This window comes from Centruroides vittatus, unplaced genomic scaffold, assembly GCF_030686945.1.
Source record: "Centruroides vittatus isolate TY-2023 unplaced genomic scaffold, ASM3068694v2 contig_980, whole genome shotgun sequence".
NCBI classification, from domain to species: Eukaryota; Metazoa; Arthropoda; class Arachnida; order Scorpiones; family Buthidae; genus Centruroides; species Centruroides vittatus.
This window is the reverse complement of record NW_027122652.1, coordinates 73,689-93,995: the sequence shown is the minus strand read 5'-3', so window position 1 is coordinate 93,995 and position 20,307 is coordinate 73,689. Positions and strand designations below refer to the sequence as shown.

General features: G+C 34.0%; 1 protein-coding gene across 2 annotated transcripts; it reads right to left on the bottom strand.

Moving 5' to 3' along the window:
* Positions 1 to 13,907: 13,907 nt before the first annotated feature.
* LOC136985904 (zinc finger protein GFI1 homolog pag-3-like) lies at positions 13,908 to 20,107 on the bottom strand. 2 transcript variants are annotated; one of them, XM_067283303.1, is made up of 5 exons: positions 19,524 to 20,107; positions 19,255 to 19,446; positions 14,850 to 15,155; positions 14,712 to 14,772; positions 13,908 to 14,308 (listed from the first exon to the last, which is right to left on the bottom strand). In XM_067283303.1, exons 1-5 carry the CDS (start codon positions 19,576 to 19,578, stop codon positions 14,293 to 14,295), a joined length of 630 nt encoding a protein of 209 aa, XP_067139404.1. In that variant the 5' UTR covers positions 19,579 to 20,107; the 3' UTR covers positions 13,908 to 14,292. The 2 variants fall into 2 exon arrangements, with proteins under 2 accessions (XP_067139404.1, XP_067139403.1); XM_067283302.1 differs by having other exon boundaries at positions 14,712 to 15,155.
* Positions 20,108 to 20,307: the final 200 nt, after the last annotated feature.

Sequence of the window (20,307 nt, the reverse complement as noted above, 5' to 3'; positions counted from 1 at the left end):
AACGCCGTGTGTCAACGCGCGCAAAAAAAAAAAAGAAAAAAGTTTCTCGTCTACTGTGCCAACCTGTAACCCGTGCCACTTCGGATTTAGACCGTGTTCCCGACTCCAACAGAGGAAGTCTCCCCGTGCCCTACAGACTTGTCAACGCCACTGTCCCGAAGCCATCTTCGATCGACCATCGAAGAATCACATCGACGCCCAGAATGTCCGAACGGCTGATTGTTCTAAAGGAAACTATTTTGTACATAGTGCATGTTTATTTTATGTTAAAATAAACGGTTTTTATCAGATACTTGTTGTCTTTTTCTTCCGCCACCACGCACGTACGAATGGACCCTAGGCCATCACTGACGCGCAATTAACTGATTGCTCCTGGAAGTCGGCTTCTTACAGAAACACAGCTTCCCTATCATCAAATGTCACGGCACGCCACTGCTTTTCTATAACATGGGCCAGAATAAATTTTACGTTTTTTTCCGCGCCGTAGTAGTTAATTGACGCCTTCTTGTGACTCGTAATTTTTTTAGTCTGCAAATATGAAATAAATAAATAAAAAGTTAATTACTACATTTATTTCTCTTATCGTTTTCGAAAATTACAAAGAATTGGAAAAATAACTATTTATTAAATTGGAAAAATAACTAATTATCTATTAAAGATCTCGCGGGCCGGATAGAAACTTTTCGCGAGCCGTAGCTGGCCCGCGGGTTGCCCGCCGTTGATCTAGTCTGCTCGTGATTCACATAATCGGGCAAGGGTGGCCGAATATCTAGCAGGCGGCTAACAGGCCCACAACCGCTCCGGGATATAAAGCTGGACTCTTTATGAGTGTGTCGCTTCTACCAGCTAAACCGGGTGAGGTTGGTGCTCTGTAAACCGCATGTGCTAATGCCTATATAATCTGGCTGATTGGAGACTGACCCGGTTTCGACATTCCTTCCGCCACCGAATTATTCGAATATACAATAGCAATCTTATCGTTTTTTTTCACATGTAGTATAGAAATTTGTAAAAGATACATAATGCAGTTATAATAAAATATTAATTTTAATTAATTCAAAGTACGTTAAAATATGAAAATTTATATTTTATAAAATTCAAGGGAAGGTCATTGGAAGGTGGAATCGGCGCTTCCATCGCTTCCAATGACGGCACGCCACTGGTGCACGCCATACATTCTTGCTGTACAATCTAGCAAAATTGTTTCTAAATACTTATTTTTTCATCTCAGTTTATCGGACATTTTAATAATGATGTTTTTACTTGTCATTTATAAGTTTTAAATAAGTTTCCTTGTCAACAATTGAACGTGCTTCTTCTGTAAGCTTAACTACTGTAAGCTTAACTTCAACCATGGAAGCCGCCATCTTTAATCTCTTATCCGATTTAAACGATCCTACCCTCCGCTCGGATTAGTTTGATCGCGATCCAGTTGATCCTAGATGGCGTTTGTATACGCAAATAGAGATTGATCGGATCGCAGTAGTTCCTTTGTATACACAATTTGAACGATCGAAGTGATCTTGAATCAGTTTGATTCCAAAAGTATATGCACCCCTAGATCTCAGAGTAGCGACACACGAGTCATCGCCGCCATGTTCTGTCGACTGTCATCATGTGGTCTAAGGGTTTACATTAAGAAATGACGACTTTTTTTAGTTTAATAAAGCATTTTATTCCTAAAAGTGCTTTATTGAACTAAAAAAATCGTCATTTTTTAATATAAACGCATAGAACACGTGATGACAGTCGACAGAACACAGCAGCGATGAGCCGTGTGTCGCTACTTTCATATCTAGGTACTCTAGGTTTAGAAAATGAACGCGTCGCAAACGAATTTGGGAAGATGTCACGTTTGTGTAACCCTTTTCTGACCCGCCAACGGGCAATAGAGCCGCGTCGGCCCTCCAACCATTTGATTTTTGTCGCTGTCTATAAGTTTTATGGGATGGACACGTATATCTTAACGAATAAAAAAATACTTATTCACACGTCAGCTGACAAGTGAAATTTACGTAGAAAGCGCAGGAACACGCTCGGCAGTGCTGGCGCTTCGAAATGGACTAGCCAACTAAAACGGCAGCGCTCGTGGCGGCAACACTGGTGATGTAACTGAGGCGGGGGTGGAACTCCGCCCATGCTCTTTTCCCGCGCGCATCTCAACAGATAAGGCCATTCACATACTGGCCACACGCTCGCAATCTAAATATCGAAAAGTAAAAACAAAATTTTTTTCTATAATTTTCTTTACTACTAAGGCGCTACCTAGGATTTAGCGCCTGGAGCGACTGCTCTGTTCGTTTTACGGTGGGGCCGGCTCTGACTGTAAGACATTCTGATAGCATTACTTGGCGTGCAAAAGGCCACAATCATTACAAATTCCTCTTTGGATTTTCAAAAATACAGATAACATTACTTTAGAATAAATGAATGATTCGACATTTCTATAATTTTATTTATTAGAAAACAGAAAGCATTATTTTAACTTAAAAATCATAAAGTAATCCTGTTTCTAATGAACATTATTATAATAAAATAATCCTTTCTGAAATATTTCAAACCGATTAATGCTTTTACGTAACGCGTGACGTAAAAATATGACGGGATCATAATACGTCACGCGTTCTAAACAATACATTCTAACAATACGTAACGAATTGTTAAAATGTATTGTTGACTTTTTCTATTGTAGGTGGCTATTGTTAAGGGTAAATTTGTTCGAAGTTCCGCGTTTCATTGAGATTTGAGAACAAATTGTGATTAAGTAATGTACGGGAGGCAGAAAGGGCTCTCTGTGTCGCCTTTCTCTTAGGCCCGCTCGAGTAAAGAGATGAAATTTCCCGTCGGCCTTTTTATTCGAGTTACTCTTTACTCTTTACTCAAACTAACTCTTTGTGTTCTGCATCATTAAGGCTCGCTCGGATGAAGACGAAGACAGCACCCGTTCTAGAAAAGCCCGCGGAAGGCGAACAGGCCCGCGTAGGGCGAAAGGCCCGCGAGGCGAACAGGCCCGCGTAGGGCGAAGAGGCCTTCCTAGGGAGAAGAAAGAAGATACAAGAACGGGGAGGTCGAAGGCGGCCGTCGACACCGTTCTAATAAAGTCCCGTAAGGCGAACAGGCCCGCGTAGGGCGAACAGGCCCGCGTAGGGCGAACAGGCCCGCGTAGGGCGAAGAGGCCTTCCTAGGGCGAAGAAAGAAGATACAAGAACGGGGATCGAAGGCGGCCGTCGACACCGTTCTAATAAAGTCCCGTAAGGCGAACAGGCCCGCGTAGGGCGAACAGGCCCGCGTAGGGCGAACAGGCCCGCGTAGGGCGAAGAGGCCTTCCTAGGGCGAAGAAAGAAGATACAAGAACGGGTCGAAGGCCGCCGTCGACACCGTTCTAATAAAGTCCCGTAAGGCGAACAGGCCCGCGTAGGGCGAACAGGCCCGCGTAGGGCGAACAGGCCCGCGTAGGGCGAAGAGGCCTTCCTAGGGCGAAGAACGAAGATACAAGAACGGGTCGAAGGCAAAAGACGGTGAGGCTTTCTGTGTTTCGTTTCTTTAAGGCCCGTTCGAGTGAAGAGGCCGACCGGAAATGGAGAGGGCTTTCTGTGTCCCGGTTTATTAAATCGCGCGCAGGGCGAGTATTTTTTTAAATTGTTTTCGGTTAATGAGGTTCGGTATGAGATTAAACTAAATTTTGTGACCCTAACGTGCATTTTATTACGACCTTGTGTATTTATAAATTTCCGTCTTTTTTTATTACTAGTTTTTGTAATATTGCATTTCTTAGTTCAGATAGTAATAATATGGTGAGTTTCGAATAGCTGAATTCAGAGGTAATTATGAATATTTTCATGCGAGTTAGGAAGAACTCGGCTCGACAAGTGATGTTGGTCACTTGTGGAGTTGGATTCTTTCCAACTCTTGGTGGAACTCTGAAGCAGCCACCTCCACGTGGTGAGTTCTGGGTTGTCGTTCGTCTGGTAATGACGAACGGCAGGCGAAGAGCTGCTTGTTCCATTTTATCCATTCGGCGCTGCTGCGCAGCTTTCTTATGCCGATTGACGTTGAAAACCCTAAGTGTTTTGGTGTTTGGTTGAAATAGTCGAGTACAAAATCAAATTTAAATTTATTATAAACTGCTGATAAGTAATTTACGATTGCTCCTCCTGTGATTTATTAATTCTAAAACTGAAATATTTTGTTAAATACATTTTATTATATTAAATCCGGCTTTCTTGATGGGTCGGTATTGACCCTTCAGGGGTCAATGAAAGTTTGCGAGGATAACTAAGACTTTGCAAATAATTACAATTTTACACATTTTTCTTCTTGCTCTTAAATAAATGTTTTTTAAAAAATTATATAAGAAGTTATATTATATATAATATACAGTAATATTGTATAATATATATATAGTACTTAACATTGAATGAGTGGACAGAAAAAATACTTTTTTAAATAGGGACAATACACAAAAAAGATTAGGAACCCTTCTATTAATTGGTTTAACTTTTCATTTTTATTGGTTTGTAAACAACTTGAACCAATCTTCCAACTTACTTTGTCGGCTTCTTGTGTATATAACACGGCAGTGGCGTGCCGTGACGTTTGACGATAGGGAAGCTGTGTTTCTGTAAGAAGCCGACTTCCAGGGGCAACCAGTTAATTGCGCGTCAGTAATGATCTAGGGTCCATTCGTACGTGCGTGGTGGGATTGTCGAAGATTATATCAATCTCCGTTCTTTCTTTCGTCCATTTGATTGGTCACTCTCCCTCAATCACGCTTACCGAGTGGTGGTCCCTGGTTACTAAGCGTAACGAGACTCTTACCTGGAGCCGGAGAAAAGTCAAAATAGAAGATGGATTCGATCTTCCATCGATCATAGGACGACTTCCTTCCGCGGTTTATAGTTTCTGCCTGGCAGTTTGATATAAACAATGGGTGTCCGACTACAAACGTCTTTTACCTATGTCTTTTTAAACTAATAAATTCTTCTCTAAATTAACCGTTTTCTCGCCTCTTTTCGTAACGGGTCAGACCTGTCCGGTGCATGACATTTCCATAAAAGTTTTAAACAAATACTGGAAATGACAAAAATAAACAATTTATGTATTTTGGTTGTAAAATACAAATAATACATATATAATACAAATTGATATGATATGATTGAATGATCGAAAAACTTGCTTTTTTTTTAAAAATTTTTTATAAACTAATTCTATTCGGCGATTTTTTCCGCAAAGTTGTTAATTACTTTATCATAAAAGTCGCTGGTCGTGACTCCATCAACGTATTTAAAAGCTCTTTTTCTATCGAAAGCAACGTTAGCGACGACAATTTTTCCTCCGACCCAGTGTTCCTGGCCAATGTATGAATTCTCTCCGTGGTCGAAAAACTGCGCTCAACAGACCCACTGGTAGATGGTACCGTAAATATTAATGATATTAAATTATATAATTCTTTTAGTACGTCTTTGTTCGGATCGACATTAATTATAATGTGTTTTATGTCTAAGAGTTACTTGTCAATATAGTCCGGACACGAATATAAATATTGCGATTCGCTACGTAATTTGGATAAATCAAAAAATTTCCCATAAAATTTACTTCATTTAAAGAATTAAAACACGCTTGGAAAAATTGTTAATAATTTTAATATTATGAAAAACATCTAAAAGTGATAAAAATTTTAAAGATTTTATGTCTGAAAATCTGTCAATATAATTATAATTTTCTTTTAATTATACTGTAATTAAATATAACTTCGCGAAAAAACGTACATTAAAATAACATTGAATACTCTTTACTTTTTAAATCTTAAACAATTCACTTAGTCAGATAGCTCCCTACCAGTGGCTAAAACATAAAACTGTTGGAAGCGTTATACGTGTGTAACTTCCACCAGCTAAACCGAATGAAATTGGTGCTCTGTAAAGTGCATGCGCCAATGCCCTCTGGCTGCTTTACACCATTTAGTTATTCTCGCCGTGAAAGCTGTCTCGGAAGCGCTTCCATTCCGCCACTGACATTCGAATATACAATAGCAATCTTATCGTTTTTTTTGACATATAGTATAGAATTTTTTAATAAGATACATAATGCAGTTATAATAAAATATTAATTTTAATTAATTAAAAGTACGTTAAAATACGAAAATTTATATTTTAGAAAATACAAGGGGAGGTCATTGGAAGGTGGATGCGGCGCTTCCACCGCTTCCAATGACGTCACGCCACTGTAAAATAGAGGTTGAGGTTGATCCATAGGTAAAACTTAAATGCAATGCAAAATTTCCTTAAAAAGTGTTGTTTTGAGCAGCAATCAGTCCAAAAGGAAGATCTCAAGCATTAACATCTATCTAACACCTTTGAGTGAAAACGTTTGAATTGAAATAACGTGACTTCCGGTTTGCATCGGAAGTTCGTGTATATTTAATCGGGACCTCCTGGCCCTAGTTTTCACATCTGGTCTCAACTCTTCTCTATCTAACGCTGTTCCGGACTATGATGGAAGACAGCCGGACAGACGGAGGCGACAGTGGGAATTCATAGATGTACAGTACAATTTTTTTCAAATATCAGCCAGTTTCAGATAAAATTCAAATAAAACTTTTAAAATTTCAGAAGCCGTTTTGTAAATAAATGGTTTAGACTTGCGAAACTGGTGTTTCACCAGTAATAAACGCGCAGAATTGCTATTAAATTAACAATTCCGCGCGTCAACAATAGACTTATTATTGCCAGTTGCTTACAATCTGTAATGCAACAGGAAGCTGTAGTGGTCGCCTCATGCGCTACGCTGCGCCGTTTGTGTCGTCTTGAGCTTGTAGGCATGGGTTCGATTCACCGACGCTCCTTTAAAATAAAAAAAATAAATAAATAAACAGGCAACCGAGCCCCTTTGCTCGGCCGGGGGTTCCCCGGGACAAGTGCTTGCTTGTTGGGCGGATCCGGCGCACTGCGCTGTTAGCCCTGAATTCGTATCTTAATTAGGATGTAATCGACCAACTGCGAACCTCGCAGTTGGTCGATTACATCCTAATTAAGATACGAATTCAGGTTTCGCCCTGCAGGCTTCATTTGTAGCTGGGCCGCTCTCCGGGCTTATCCTGGAAAATCCAAAAAACCAAAAATATAAAAAATATAAATATGAACGATGCACCGGACCGTGTTCCAGTCCGTGGCACGCGCGTTAATTCATTTATTATTAATACAATCACACACTTCTTGCACTTTTCAATCAATTTTTCTGTTCCAGAATAATCTAATCTCTTTCCAACCCCCCTAAAATCTTCATTTTTATTGTAAAATTCGTCATTTAGTCTTTAACAATGCAAACGACAATGTATTTCGTAACAATGATGACAATTGCTTAGCGACAATTAAAAACAGAATTAAATTTCCCATTCGGCAAAATATGTCTATTTTTTCATTTTACGTGGCCAAATTATTCAAAAATAATTATCGTCCACATAATTCTTTTTAACCTTACTCTATTCGTTACATCTAAGTACTAAAATCTTATATAAAATAAATTCCTTTATATAGCAGTGTAGACTCAAACCGGACACGACCACAAAACACCAGATATGACGAAAACTTGGAGTGTCGGAGCCCTCTTACGCGGTCTGGCGAAAACCTGATGGATTTAAACACAGAGAAGACTATTTACACACCGATGTGTGTTTTTCTAGAACATTTTTTAAAAATAAAACAAAAAAACACAACACAGCTTCAAGTGACCGGTTGTGCTTATATGTAAATTAACTAACGAAAGAAAAACGATCTATATTGGATGAATCAAAGAGTAGAATGCCTATTTTAAAAATTACATAAATGTAGACCGTTAGTAGATTTTCGCAATTCTAGTTAGAAGAATATCTTGAAAAGAAATTACACGGATTACAGAAAAAGCACTGGCAGATGAATTAATTTATTAACGGAATATTAAGTGCGGAGAGAACACCGGTGATCCGTTCGAGTTTAAATTAAAAAATACCGAATCGCATTGCAGTAAAAATAATATTAAAATTTTATTTCTACAACACCATGTATATCTACAGAAATTTGAAGAACATGTAGCGATTAAAAATAATTATATCTTAATTAATTTGAATAGCAGAATGTTAATAGATGACGTCATATATAAAAATAAAAAAACAATGTTACGCGATCGCGACAGGCCCAAAATATCGGTGTAAACTCTGTCGCAGATTGTACCTTTGTAAGTTATTTTTATATTTTTCATCTTTGTTTAAAAAGCAAAATTATTAACTGAATGCTAGAAAACAATTTTATTGTTTATAGACTGAAGAGAGATCGGCGAAAACTGTAAACTGCAATTTTTAATTATATTTTAAATTAATTTAAAATATGTGCTCTCTGCCTGAAATTACCAGTGGCTTATCCGTGTACATCATACTTTTCCTTTAATAGCACCCTCTCATGAGTACACGAAGGAATTTATTAAGAAGGGGTTGACCCCATTTCTCATGAAACACCACTCGGATGAGCTATATGCCTTCTTGCCGGACTTTACAGTTGCACATTACGCAACAGATACAGTTTTTGTGCTAAAGGAATATAGAGTCCGTTACGTCAGCAAAGAGAGCACTTTCGAACTCTGGTAGCCAGCGTCAAGACTAAAATCAGAAAAGCCGCAAACAGTTGGCGGCTTTTCTGATTTTAGTCTTCACGCCGTCTATCTTAGTCTGATCATAGTCTTTACGGTCATCTATCTAACACCTTTCAGGCAAACATTTTTGAATAAAAAGTGTTCGCCTGAAAGGTGTTAGATAGATGACCGGCACGACTCTATTGTTAAAAGAAAAGTATGATGTACTGTACAGGGGCAAGCCACTACTAATTTATGGTGGAGAGCACATATTTTAAATTAAAAATATAATTAAAAATTGCAGTTTACAGTTTTCGCGGATCCCTCTTCAGTCTATAAACAATAAAATTGTTTTGTAGCATACAGTTAAGAATTTTTTTTTTAAACAAAGATGTAAAATATGAAAATAACTTACAAAGGTACAATCTGCGACAGAGTTTACACCGATATTTTGGGCCTGTCCGACATCAATCGCGATCGCGTAAAATTGTTCTTTTATTTTTATGTGACGTCGTCGTTGCATACGTCATTTATTAACATTCCGCTATTCAAATTAAGTTATAATTATTTTTAATCGCTACATGTTTTGCAAATTTCCGTAGATATGTATGGTGTTGAAGAAATAAAATTTTAATATTATTTTTACTGCAATGTATAAACCAAGATGATTGGGTATTTTTTAATTTAAACTCAGACGGATCGACGGTGTTCACTCCGCTCTTAATATTTCGTTAATTAATTAACTCCATTTGCCCGTACTTTTCTGTACAGTAATCCGTGTAATTTCTTTTCAAGATATTCTTCTAAGTAGAATTGCGAAAATCTACTGACGGTCTACATTTTCCCCCCGGGTATATGAGTTTTGAATGTAATTTTTAAAATAGGCGTTCTACTCTTTGATAGAATTTCAGTCGTAGAATCCTCTTCTAGTTCTATAAAATCCTCATTCTTTCCCATTTGTTAGCAACTAAACTGAGTTATTCTGCTTTGAACGGAACGGAACGGAGTTATGCCAGAAGAACGGAATCCCGATATTATTTTGTTGTAGGCTTAGGAAAACATTTTTAACTCCTTCCTGTCGACCAACTGCCGAAATTTAAATTCGAAGGAACACGCAATATTTTTTGTGATAAATAATAAATTTTAAGACTTGAATATTTGAAATATATCTAAAATGAAATCAATATAATATAGTTTTTTTTTTCGTATTCAAATTTCCGTTTTCTGCAGGAAATTCTCCAAATATCCGCGCGTGAGGGGTGCGAAGTCTAAATGCAGCCTGTCAAATCTTTGGCGAATTGTCGCTGATTTCTAGTGTTTACGATTAGAATAATTTCCATGCGTTTCTTCTTAAGACAGCTCTCACGCAAGAAAAATCACTACGGAAAAGTAATGCGGAAAAAGAATACAGAGAAGTAATTCTATAGTGGTTCTGTGCGAAATATACATCGCGTCTTCGTCAGATCCGGAAAAGAATTTAAGCAATCGGATATTATTGTAATGACGTCACAGCCGATATGGCCGAGATTAAGGAAAATGCTATTGTAGCATTTAGTTGGCACGTCTGCGTGTCAATGGATGAAAATCTCTTCTATAGACGATCGCATAAAATCCCGATTGCTCTTTTACTTCAAATACTATATTCTTTCGAAACTCTTTATTATGCAATGGTGATGACGTAAATCTCTACATGATTGCTATCGGTGCAGGAAAGTCCTTTTCCCTATTCCGTAAAGAAAAAGTTAGACACGATTTTCTGCACTAGTTTTGTGGTACGGAAAGGGAAAATTTCTCTAAATACGTTTTCCGCAATTTTTTCCATAAGGGGCTTTACTCAAAACCATTATCTGCCTATAAAGAAATAAATAAAAATCGACACAAAACTCGTGGTTCTAAGATTTAATAGACACTCCGATAATACAGTGCGATTTAAAATTCGTCCGCACTGGGCGTGAAAACGACAGGCGCTTCCAGGAACGAAATAATGACTTGTCGCGTCCAAAGGCACAAAGTAAATTATGAAGCAAAGCAAATCAACCCAGCCACGTAGGGGCGAAGACCCTTTACCATCGCACTATATAATCCATACCTAGCTAACGTGCGAGAGAGAGAGATTGCTTATTCAGAATACAAGTAAAATGCGCGGTTAGTAGAATTGCAATTGCCGAAACACAGTCTAAAAGAAGTAGAGGATAGAAGAATCAATATATAAGTTATATTAACATAACGAAAACTTTAATAAACTATAAGAAAGTTTAAAATATCCTAAAACTGTTTGAGAGGCGAAGCAACTAAAGAATTAATTAACCAGGCATTTTGCTTTTCAACTGTTTCCGAATAGCTTTATAGACTTTCCATTTTCTTTAATGGTAGCACGTTAATGAAAAATGTCTTGTAATATTTCGGTGTAAATGAGAATTGAATTAGAAATGGCTTGTGTGTTATGCGAAAAATGTATATACAAATTTTGAGTCTACACTGCTATATAAAGGAATTTATATAAGATTTCAGTAATTAGATGTAACGAATAGAGTAAGGTTTGAGAGAATTAAGTGGACGATAATCATTTTTGCATAATTTGGCCACGTAAAATGAAAAAAATAGACATATTTATGTCGAATGGAAAATTTAATTTAGTTTTTTTTATTGTCATTAAGCAATTGTTATCATTATTACGAAATGCATTGTCGTTTGCATTGTTGAAGGCTAAATGACGATTTTTACAATAAAAATGGAGATTTTAGGGGGTTGGAAAGGAATTACATTGTTGTGGAACAGAAAAATTGGTTGGGAAGTGCAGGAAGTGTGTGTATGTAAGAGTAAATGGAAGGACGCGCGTGCGTCGGACTGAAACACGGCCCGGTGCATCGTTCATATTTATATTATTTATATTTTTGGTTTGTTGGTGGTCCGAAGGGGTTCTTCCAACGGGACAGTGGGCCCCAGGGCCGCCGATAAAGCGAAAATCCCAAAGGGGGCCCGGAGGGCGGCTCAAGAACGGGATACGCCCGGAGAGCGGCCCAGCTACAAAAGGGGCCTGCAGGGCGGAACCGGAATCCGTATCTTAATCCGGATGTAATCGACCAACTGCGAGTTCAGCGCAGGGCGCCGGATCCGCCCAACAAGCAGGCAGTTGTCCCGGGGAACCCCCCGCCGAGCGAAGGAGCTCGGATGCTTGTTGCTTTACAGATTGTAAGTAACTGGCAATAATAAGTCTATTGTTGACCTCTGGCTTTTATTAACAATTTTGCGCGTTTATTGCTAATGTTTCACAATTCTAAACCATTTATTTACAAAACGGCTTCTCAAATTTTAAAATTTCTATTTGAATTCCATCTGAAACGTCTTAGGGCTGTTTCACACTATGACCGACTGGGCCGACCGGTCCGACTCCTAGTCGTATTGCCATGGCAACAGCAGTCGGTCGACCGACTGGTCGTTCCAGTCGGACAGATTTAAAAAGTTAAATATTTGTAGTCGCGTCGGAGCAGTCGGTGAGCTACAGCCAATGAGAGCTTCGAAGCTATAACCAATCAGAGTTTAGATTTATCCGAAGTTAGAAAATGGCGGAAGGTAAAGTTTTCTCGGAAGCTTTAATAAACGAAGTCAGAAAATATCCATGGCTTTATGATATTCGGCGAGCCGATTATAAAGGCGACATTGAAAAAAATAATTGGTTAGAGTAAAGCGAAAGGTATCCAGCTAAAAAATAGTCTTAAACTTCATATTAACGAATAGACGTAGACATAACTAAATGTAATTTGATACGCTGAATCGATTGGTATTAAAAAAAAATTACTTACGATCAACCGTTTAAAAGTTACGAACGATTTTTTATTTCCGTCTATTTGCTTCGTTTAAGAACAACTTTATTAAGAAATACGCAGGCACTCATCGATATTAACAAAACGAATTACTTTAATTCACCATAATACATTTCATTTACAAGAGAAAGCAACATTAAAAATGCTAAAATGGTATCGTTAGCCCGCGAACACGCGTACACACGACAACCTTTCAATGACGGCCATGTTTTCTATTTAAAATTGAAAAACTTACCACGATTGGCTAGTGTTCTGACCTGTAAGACGCGTTCCGATTGGTCCTTACGAGTCGGCCACCGACATAATCGTACTCAGTGTGAATTCTTTTACTACTAGTCGGTCCGATTATAGGATCGGTCGGGTCGGACCGGTCGGACCAGTCGGTGACAGTGTGAAACAGCCCTTACTCGTACGAAAATTTCTTAAAAGTGTATCGTTTCTTCCATAAATCGTCTTAAATTCCCTTCCGAAGTTGCATTTCGTCGTTATCTCGCCCTCCAGTAACGAGTGTTGACATTCAAATTTCTATTAATATTTAAAAATTAGTTTTCAATCGACAATTTTCTTATTTAAACAAAATTTTCTGTTTCCGTGAACACCGACGTCGCTGGCGTTGCTTTCTTCTTTGCTCTTGTTTTACTTATCATATTTGCATGCTGACGAAATGTCTGGTGTCATCGGGCTGCATTTGAAAAAATTGTACTATACACCTATAAGTTCCCACTGTCGCCGCCTGTCCGGCTGTCTTCCATTCATCTCCAGAACGGACTTAGAGGAAAGACCTTATGATATGGAAACCTTAGGACAGGAGACCCCGGTTAAGTATATCCGGAGTTCCGATGCAAACCGGAAGTCATCTTATTTCAATTCAAAAACAGTGGCGTAGCGAGGCCACTCGCAGAGGGGCGCCCAAATTGTGTCCAAGACAAACTATATGTGTTTCTGGAAGGGGGAGAGGGGCGCCAATAAAGTGTCGTACCCCGGGCGCCAGTTATGTTCGCTACGCCACTGCGCCAACTACGGACTAAATTCCTTAATTTAGAGAGAAAAGAAACAAATTTTGTCAATTTTGTGTTCCTGATTTTTGTGCATGAAATGTCGCATATTTGTTCTAAATATTTCATTATTGATGTATTTTTGAAGCACCTTATGAGGCAATAGAGCTCAAAAGAACAATACTTACATTATAAGGCGACTTATAAGTATTAAATATAGATCAATTATAGAGAACTGAAAATATAACCGGTTCATTGTATTTCAGATTATAATGGTTCAGTGTATTATACTTTATTAAAATTTAAAAATTAAAATGTGAGTCCCTGACATATTTTAATAAGAAAAGTTAAAAAATTTATTTGTAACGACTATTTAAGAAAATATTATTATAAATTGAAAATATAAGATAAATTTTAAATTTAAATTAAAAATTTGTTTAAACGGCGATAACACCTAATGAATTTTTAGGTTAATTGTGATATATTTATTTTCAAATATTTGAATTACACATCATTAATATAATATTGGTCCACATCACCAGCAATGTACAACAACAATACAATTATACAATTACAGAATACTTTAATCGGTTAGCAAATGAAATCCTTCAAAATGGCTACAATTTGCAGCTAAAGTGGGAAATATGTCGCGATTCCATCTTGTTTCATTTGAAAACAATTCGTGAGTTTTTCCTTCTGAGGAGAGAATAGAACTTTTTGCATGCTGAGTGTCACGGTGACGTCTCAAGTCCACTTTTCTCTGAAAAGCTCTTCCACAAGTATAGCAGGCGAAAGGCTTAAACCCTGTATGTTTTCTAGTGTGAGTAATTAAATTTGAAGATTGGCTAAAAGCCTTGCCGCATACTACACATTTATGAGGTTTTTCTCCTGAAAGAAAAATAGTTTGTAGATAAAGGAATAATGACTGTAAAGTTTTGCCCCTGTAAAGCTTGTTTGTCTGCAATACTTGTAAATACTGATGGAAACATACATATAAGTCCTATACTCTTATTTCAATTGAATATCTTTTTTTAATTTTATTCATACTTTTTTAACTAACATATTCTGATATATTTAATAGTGATATTTATCTAAATTATTATAAGATAATTGATTGTTAATTCTTATTATAATTAACTTAAGCTGAGCAATTACAAAAAATTGTTTTATAAACTTTAAAGTTATTGTTACTTTAATTATATTTTTCTAGTTTTAAACTTCAATAAAAAGTTATTTAAAAGAATTGCATTTAATCTAATTAAATTATTCATTGAGTTAAGTAAAATATTACCTGTGTGAATGTATGTGTGTTTCTTCATATCTGATTTCTGATGAAATCTCTTTCCACAATACTGGCAAGGATAGGGTCTGATATCAGAATGAATCAGCATATGAGTCGAAAGGGTAGAGGAACGCTTGAAAGTCTTACCGCATTGTTTACATAAATAACTTTTATCTGTCATCATCCTGGATTTCGCCATTTTGAAGCAATCGGTTATACTTGTTACGTTTTGAGGGAGACATTGATCTTGATTAGCGTTTAACCTTCTAATTGGAGGCGATGTCATTTCTTGGCATGCAGAAGGGCAATGCTTAGATTGATGTATAAACGGACAGGGGAGAGCATAAAGTTGTTTTGAAAATTCGGTCTCTGAGCTATGGTAATTAATGTCCCACCATGGAGATCGATCCATAACTAAAGGTAGAATGTTCGATCGGACTGGAGAGAAAACTTCTGAAAAAAATCAATAAACTTCATTTGCTCTTTGTTTAAACTTTTCAAAGTTTGCTGTTTGATGCTGAAAAGTTGGCTACTGAATTTTTTATAATTGAAAAATAATTTCATCAGAAGATTGTGTTTGGTATATTTAGATTTTATTCGAAATTATGAAATAAATGTTGCATAAAAATTATTTTTGAGATTATTTTAATGTTAAATAAAATATGAGAGTCTTCATTCTTTATTGCAAATATTCTAAATATAATTGTAATCAGAAACTAGAATAAAATTGAAAATACAATTTTTCATTATAACTTACCTCTGTATCGAATTAATTTTACTAATTTATTAAACACACATTAAATTTTCACATGTAATAGACGTTTTTTACAATTATTTTGTTACTTAAAAATTTACATTATTCGGTAATAAGTTATTATGAAAGTTAAATTTCTAAATTAAATCATCCTTATCGTTATATGACTATTTAGGAATTTTGTAATTTTGAATGCTTTTAACGGATTGACGGAGTAAGGCACACAACAGGAGAACGATCTGCCTGTCGGAGGGCTTTCTATGGGAAAGTGGTCCCTATTTAGATGTTAGACACGTAAAGAAATTCCGGAAAACACGTGGCTATCCGTTGGTCAGGTACAAACTGAGGCCAGTGTCCAGTGGTTTTATCCATTCGGCCATTGGTAGGGATTTTAAAAAAATAATTAAATACTTTATTTTTGAAATATATTTTTGTAGTTAGTTATGTATATATTAATAAAATACATGCAGAATAAAATTACTTTCCTATACAAATACTCTTCTATATTTGAAGAAAAAACTATATGATGGAAATTAATAGCGAGAATAAAATTATTTTAAATATTATTAACAATATTCATAAAACTTTAATTTCCTTAAGCCGTATTACTTTTAGTTTATTTTGATACGTTTGATTTGATTAATTTAAAATAAATATCAATAACATTTAGAATGAAAGATTTTCAAATAACTTTAGCCATTTTGTTGTTTAAAATATATTTTTATTTAAAAACTAATTGTTAATTTTTTCAACGGTACTATATTTAGATGTACATTTTAATCAAAAATTTTGAATTTATAAAATAATAGTTGTACCTATTAATTTTATAGACAAACTGTATTCGAAATTCTAACTTTTTAGAAAAACAATGTCAAATTATTTAAAGAAAGTGATATAACGAAAATTAATATATTTTAATTATTAAAACGTTAATTAAATTCGTAAAATTTGAACAAAGATTTACAGAATAAAAGTTTAAATTATCCTTAATTTTAGAAAGGTAATCGAAGAGAAATATAATGAATTTATGAAACGTTTATGTGAGAAAAAGTAAACAAAACGATATAAAACATTAATAATTAATAGACAAAACTTGTAAAAGCTAAATAAGTGATTTAAATCTATTTTTAAGAAATTAATAAAGTTTTGTTGCAAATTATGTAATCTTATTTCGTGTATATTTTCAAATAATCTGATTTTATAAGTTTCAATAATAAACACGTAATTTTAGCAAAGTTTGTAAACTGTTTTAGGAATTAAATATATAATTATGAAAAAATTATTTGTTTACAGAAAGTTTAACTAAAAATTAATTTTTTTAAAATTAATTATTTTTTACAGTAGGCTTGTAAATGAATTTTATTTAATCTAACTAATTTACATAAATAAATTAAAAACTTTTCTTAATTTTAATTTATTTTAATGAAATAAATCAAAAAGTTGTTACATTAGTAACTACTTATGTATTCATGTAATAGCAACTCATTGAATTTTAATATATTTCTGTAGACTATATTATAATATTTAATATACATTTTTAAACTAATATATTTCTATAGTCTCTATTTACGTCAGGGATGTTTACGTCTTTTTCTATGTAAGGGCCGCATTTAAAACTTTTGAACTGACACGGGTCGCATAAAAGAGAAAAATGATGGTAAATCAAAATTATTTATTCACAGGCTATATAATTATAAATTAACATATTAGTCAATGTTCGTTTTAAATTAGTCTGTTAGCCGATTTCTTGTTTTACTTTTTACTAAATTCATTGTGGAAAAACTGTTAACATATGTAAGTTGTAGGAAATAACGATGGAATTTTTGCTCCATACTTTCTTAAAATGGGAAATTGATATATTTATTAATATTTTTTGGGCCCGGAGGCCGCGGGTGGCCCATCCCTGCTTTACGCAAGCTTTATTTTCGCCGCGCACTACTATAACAACCCCCGCATAACTGGCATTTGCGGAATGTAAAGTTTAATGTCTGCAATAATTTATGATCCTTGAAATCAACATAATTTGAATAATATACCGTAAACTATACAAATAAAAAAATCTTTAAAAAATATATACAGTTTACTACTTCAAAAAATATCTTGGAAAATGTTAAGTTACATAAAGTTATAAAATATCATAATAAAAATTATAGCGCAGCGGTTTATTCTGATGAAAACATTCCTCAATTTCTCGTATTAATAGTATAGAAAAAGTACTGATATATATTAAAAGAATTTAACTGAAATTACAACCAAAATCATTTAAAAAATTTTTTTCTAATATAAATATTTTTCATCAATTCTTTCACTTCATCATAATAATTAGCGCAATTGCGTTAGATGTGAAACAATAATTATACTATATAAATATACAATAATCAATATATTAAATTTTTATAACAGAAATTAATTTGCTATTATTACTAAATATTTATTCAAGAAATTCTTAAGCATTTATCATACAGATTCAATGTGAAAATATAACGGAAGGAATATAAAATAGTTTATAACAATTCATTACAGAAACGAAGAAAAATTAAAGAAGAATGTTTTACAATTATTTCATTACGAAGAATATTAAAAATATTAGGACAATTTAAGCTTTTGTCAGTATAGATGGTGGAGAAAAAAATCAGAAAGATAAACGATCGTATTATATTCTCTTACGTTAGTAGGCCTATGTTTTAACATATAACCTATTTAATAAAGGGGATGGCTGCCATTTGCTTTATGGCATTGCTTGTATATTTAAAAATAAAGATATTATTAATGGAAATAAAGTTTTATTAATGATTATTCAAGTCTTGATTTATATTATTAATTAGACTAATAAGAAGAGAACTGTGTCGTAATTGATATTATTTTAAAGTTTAAAATATTTTTTAAAAATTTATTTAATATTCAAGCTTTTATTAAATATTAAATTAACTATTTCCTTTCTTCAACAGAAGAAATGGTGATTAGAATATATACTCATTTGATAAATATACAGATTTGTAGAAATAGCAAGGACTGTAATTGCATTTTAAAATACAAATTATATTACAATTTATTAATTATTTAATTTTTTTAAATGTTTATTTTATATTAAATCTATGGCATTAATTTTAGGCATATATAAAAATTTCGGAAACCGTAAATCAAAGCCGAGAAACGTCATTTGTCAGGAATTATTTAGCAACAATGGAAGAATATTACGATCATTTACAAAAATTAAATTTTCTATTTATGATATTTGATAGATAATTAAGTATAGATTAAGTTTCTTCACAACTTTATATACAATAATGAATTATTATTATATTTTATTTTATCCCCATACAACATTTATTGCGACAATTCATTACCATATTTAAATTCTCATAGCCTTGATACGAAATTTATATCGAAATATGATATAATATTAAAATCAATTAATTTATTTTTCAATATAAATGAGATGAAAAGCGTTAAACAAATATTTTGTATATATTTTTAAGAAATAAATATTAAAATCTCATTTACGATAAACAGATAAAAACAACTTATTATGAATAATTAAGTTAGTCTAATGAATATAATTGTATAATTATTAGGAGCAAAACAATTTTAATTGACACGCGGATAATTAAAATAGAATCAATTATAAAATAAGTTACTTAGAATGTAAATATTGTAATTTATTAAAAGTTTTATTTAGGTTTAGAATTTTTAAACTATTGAAGTAGTTTTAAATGATAAAAAAGTCGATAATGTAAGAAAAATTGATAAACTTAAAATACTAATTTGAGTCTATTTATATAGACAATAGTATCTCACCATCTTTCATCGATGTAAAATAGGAGGCATCCGCCTGCAAAGTTCCAAACGTTAAGAGAGCAACTTGTCTCAGAGGGTTGTTAACAGGTGAAGTTTGCCACCAAGAAAAATTGGGAAAAGAAGGAATAGTAGCGGGAATAACGGAGTCTTCTTTATCTCTTAACAGTTCTTCTATAGTATATCTAGTATGCCCTATAAACAAAATATAATTACTTCGCTATTAAATGAAAAAAGAAAAGAAAAACGAAAAATCAAGCTTCTCGACTTACCTGTCGAACACCTGTTTAAGGAATTGTTAGAGATACTTTGCGTCCAGTTTTCCATTATGGTTTTGTCTTTTGTATCTACTTTCCTGCATTCATTCGATATTTAACATTGGAATAAAAATGACAACCAATCACTTACTAGAGATTATAAGTCAACCAATCCCAAGCTACATCGCTTATCTACCTGTATGGATACACCTGAATCAGGCAACAAGTTTTATGAAAAATGATGCAATCTAAGAGGGCAGACCGATAGGGATGTAAGGGGGACCGAAGATATTTCCCGCTTGGTTAAATCCCATTTATAATCATTGCTTCTACAGTAATAGAACTACACAGATTTTGACAAGGTTCTATAGTTTAAAAATGTCAAACCCTCCTAAATTATGTTAGCTACTCTTCGATCACATTCATAATATAAGAGCCACTCCATCAGGTGATTTTTTTGAATGCAAAAAATATGCGGAAGGAATTTTTAATAAATTTTTTCTTTCAATTTTCAATTGTTTTATAATTTATTCTGGTGAAATTGTGTTAAGGTTAATTGTTTAAGTACGAATTGATACAACCCTTATCAAAGCGATACATTTTTATTTGTTAATTAAAGAGTTTCAGTTTATAAGTTATTATTATTATTATTATTATTTAAAAAAGTTGGTTAGATAAAATATACAAAATAAAAATTTCAAATATAATGACAAAAAATTTAACTGAAAAATGAATTTATAAAAAATTTAAACAAATTTATATATATAATGCAAACAATCCTAGTTTTTATTAATTTTTT